At 38.4% G+C, this 2,780-nt stretch overlaps 1 protein-coding gene across 1 annotated transcript; it reads left to right on the top strand.

Annotated features, from left to right (window-relative positions):
* Window positions 1-233: 233 nt before the first annotated feature.
* Window positions 234-833, top strand: LOC133315567 (secreted RxLR effector protein 161-like). The gene has a single exon (XM_061517205.1). It carries the CDS (start codon window positions 234-236, stop codon window positions 831-833), a length of 600 nt encoding a protein of 199 aa, XP_061373189.1.
* Window positions 834-2,780: the final 1,947 nt, after the last annotated feature.

The following is a 2,780-nucleotide window of genomic DNA, read 5'->3' as shown; positions in this document are numbered from 1 at the left end:
CTGAAGAAGGCTTTGTATGGGTTGAAGCAGGCACCACGGGCTTGGAATACCCACATTGACTCTTATTTCAAGAAGGACAGATTTGAGCAATGTCCATATGAACATGCCCTGTATGTGAAGAAGAAAGAAGGTGATATTTTACTAGTTGCTTTATATGTTGTTGATCTAATCCTCTTGGGAAATGATGAAGGATGATACACGACTTCAAGAAGAAAATGACAAAAGAATTCGAGATGACAGATCTCGGTCTGATGAGATACTTCCTTGGTCTGAAAGTCAGACAAGACAAATCTGGGATCTTCGTATCTCAAGAAGCTTATGCAAAATATATCCTGAAGATGTTCAAAATGATAGATTGCAATCCGGTTTCAACTCCTATGGGACCCGGCTTAAAACTTTCGAAGTATGATGGGGGAGAAAGAGTTGATCTGAGTAATTACCGGAGTCTAGTAGGATGTTTGAGGTATTTAACTTGTACGAGGCCAGACTTGTGCCTAAGTGTTGGGATTATAAGTCAGTTCATGGCAGATCCGGGCTACACACATTGGAAGGCAGCAAAGAGGATATTGAGATATGTTCAAGGAACAATCTCGCAAGGACTTCATTATTCGAAGTCAGACAAGTACAAGCTAGTGGGATATTCAGATAGCGACTGGTGTGGAGATGTTGATGACAGGAAGAGCACGACTGGCTATGTGTTTTTCATGGGAAACACGACATTCACGTGGGTGTCAAAGAAGGAACCCATTGTGACTTTATCTACATGCGAAGCTGAGTACGTTGCTGCATCCTGGCGTTTGTCACGCAATGTGGTTGAGGAATCTATTGAGTAAATTGGAGCAAGAACAAGTCGACCCAACCGAGATCTGGGTTGACAACAAGTCTGCAATCGAGTTAGCAAAGAACCCGGTCAATCATGAGAGGAGTAAGCATATAGATGTCAGATTTCATTTCATCCGGGATCAAGTCAAGGAAGGAAAGGTGGAGCTTACTCATGTTGCAAGCCGAGATCAAGTGGGTGACATATTTACGAAGCTGTTGCCAACGTTACTGTTAGAAAACTTCAAGAAGAAGATTGGGATGAAGGATGGTCGAAGAATTTAAAGCTTACGGGGGAGTTTTGTTAGGATAAGTTTTAAATTAAATAAAAGAAAAATAGAAAATGAAAAGTGTATGGTGAAGAGGTGTGTCCCTAAATATCTATTAGTGGACAATTAATATGTTTCGATTTTCTATGTTAGTCATTATCATTCTTAATCATTTGTTATTGCTTATAAATAGCACATTATAATTCTTGTAAAATAAAGCTTGGCAGAATCAGTATTAGAATAGAAGTATATTCAGAGAATTGCCTGTGTATTTGTGTGAGTGAGCATCAGTTATAGGACCCGTGAAATAACATGCACGAGATATTTTTATAGTGGAGCCAAACAGAAACTTACAAATCAGGAGCGAGGTTCCTTCTTCAACACAACAAAGCATGACCTAGGTCCCACTCCATTATAAAGACATTAACATTTGTTAGATGTGCAAAAATAAGATGAAACATTTCAGCAACAGGTTTGATCCTACACACCACACCAGATGAAATCATCAATAAAGCAGAAAATGATTCTACAAAACAGGGGTCAAAGTGAAAGAGGGAATCGATTTATAACATTTTTAGTTTTAGGGGGCGTTTGTTTCGGGACTTCTCTCAAGTTTGATAGGGAAGTGATGCTTGGATTCTATATCTCCACGTTTGGTTCGACCAATTGCTGAAATTTCTCCATCTAAGTGAGTTCCCCATCTTTTTAGGATTGCATGTGATTTCTCTCCAAAAACACTGTTGAACATTGCTTCTTGGCGGGTCGTATTGTGGGGGGAAATCCGGATAAGTGAAAAAGAGGAATAATGAGTGACTAATTTTCCCCTCACACGTCACTATTTTTTGTCCAAACTGATACATCAGTCATCCATCTTGCATCTCGTTTTTTGAGACCGACCGAAGAAGAAAGAGCGAAGACAGCCACATGCGCTTGTTGGTCAGGTAATGGTAAAGGTTTTGAACGAGATTTTTATTCGTGTTTGTGTATGTGAACTGAGACATCACCATGTATTAATCAAAAAAGATTGTTGTTGAAGACGGAAAGCTACAGCTAATTGCTGAGAAGGAGACAGAAGGAACAGTTTACTGCTTGAACTCGTTTAATGGTAAAATTGCTTGCTGCTATTAATCAAAAAATTCAGCTGTACAAGTGGGTGCTCCGGGATGATGGTACCCATGAATTACAGTCTGAATGTGGACATCATGGACACATCCTAGCACTATATATGCAAACAAAAGGAGATTTTATCGTAGTTGGTGATCTGTTGAAGTCAATTTCCTTGTTAATGTATAAGCTAAGCCTCTGAGTTGTCTTTATGCAGAAGTTTATTGTAAAGGTTGCAGTTTCCCTTTTCAAGCTTGTTGAATAAAGGGTTGTTTGAAATAAGGGCTATTTGGTAATTTAACTAAATTTACCCATCAATATTTTAATTTCAACCAAACACACATTCCAAAATTTTACTCAATTTTCCCGGTAAAATTTTATCCAACCAAACAACTTTTTTTTAACTTTCCTACCAAACTCAATTTCCAACCATTTCCCTATCAATTATATTTCCCTAGTATTCAAAAAATTTCTCCTCAACCAAACGCCCCTTAAGGATTTAGCTGGAAACACATATCTTCTCACGTGGGATCCACAATACATGACTGCGAAAACTCAGGTGTTGAAAGTAAATATTTATGTAAGGAT

Source organism: Gastrolobium bilobum, unplaced genomic scaffold, assembly GCF_033153095.1.
Source record: "Gastrolobium bilobum isolate Gb01-03AN ecotype WA unplaced genomic scaffold, APGP_CSIRO_Gbil_v1 utg5429, whole genome shotgun sequence".
In the NCBI taxonomy this organism is placed as follows: domain Eukaryota; kingdom Viridiplantae; phylum Streptophyta; class Magnoliopsida; order Fabales; family Fabaceae; genus Gastrolobium; species Gastrolobium bilobum.
This window is presented reverse-complemented; position numbering and strand designations above follow the sequence as displayed.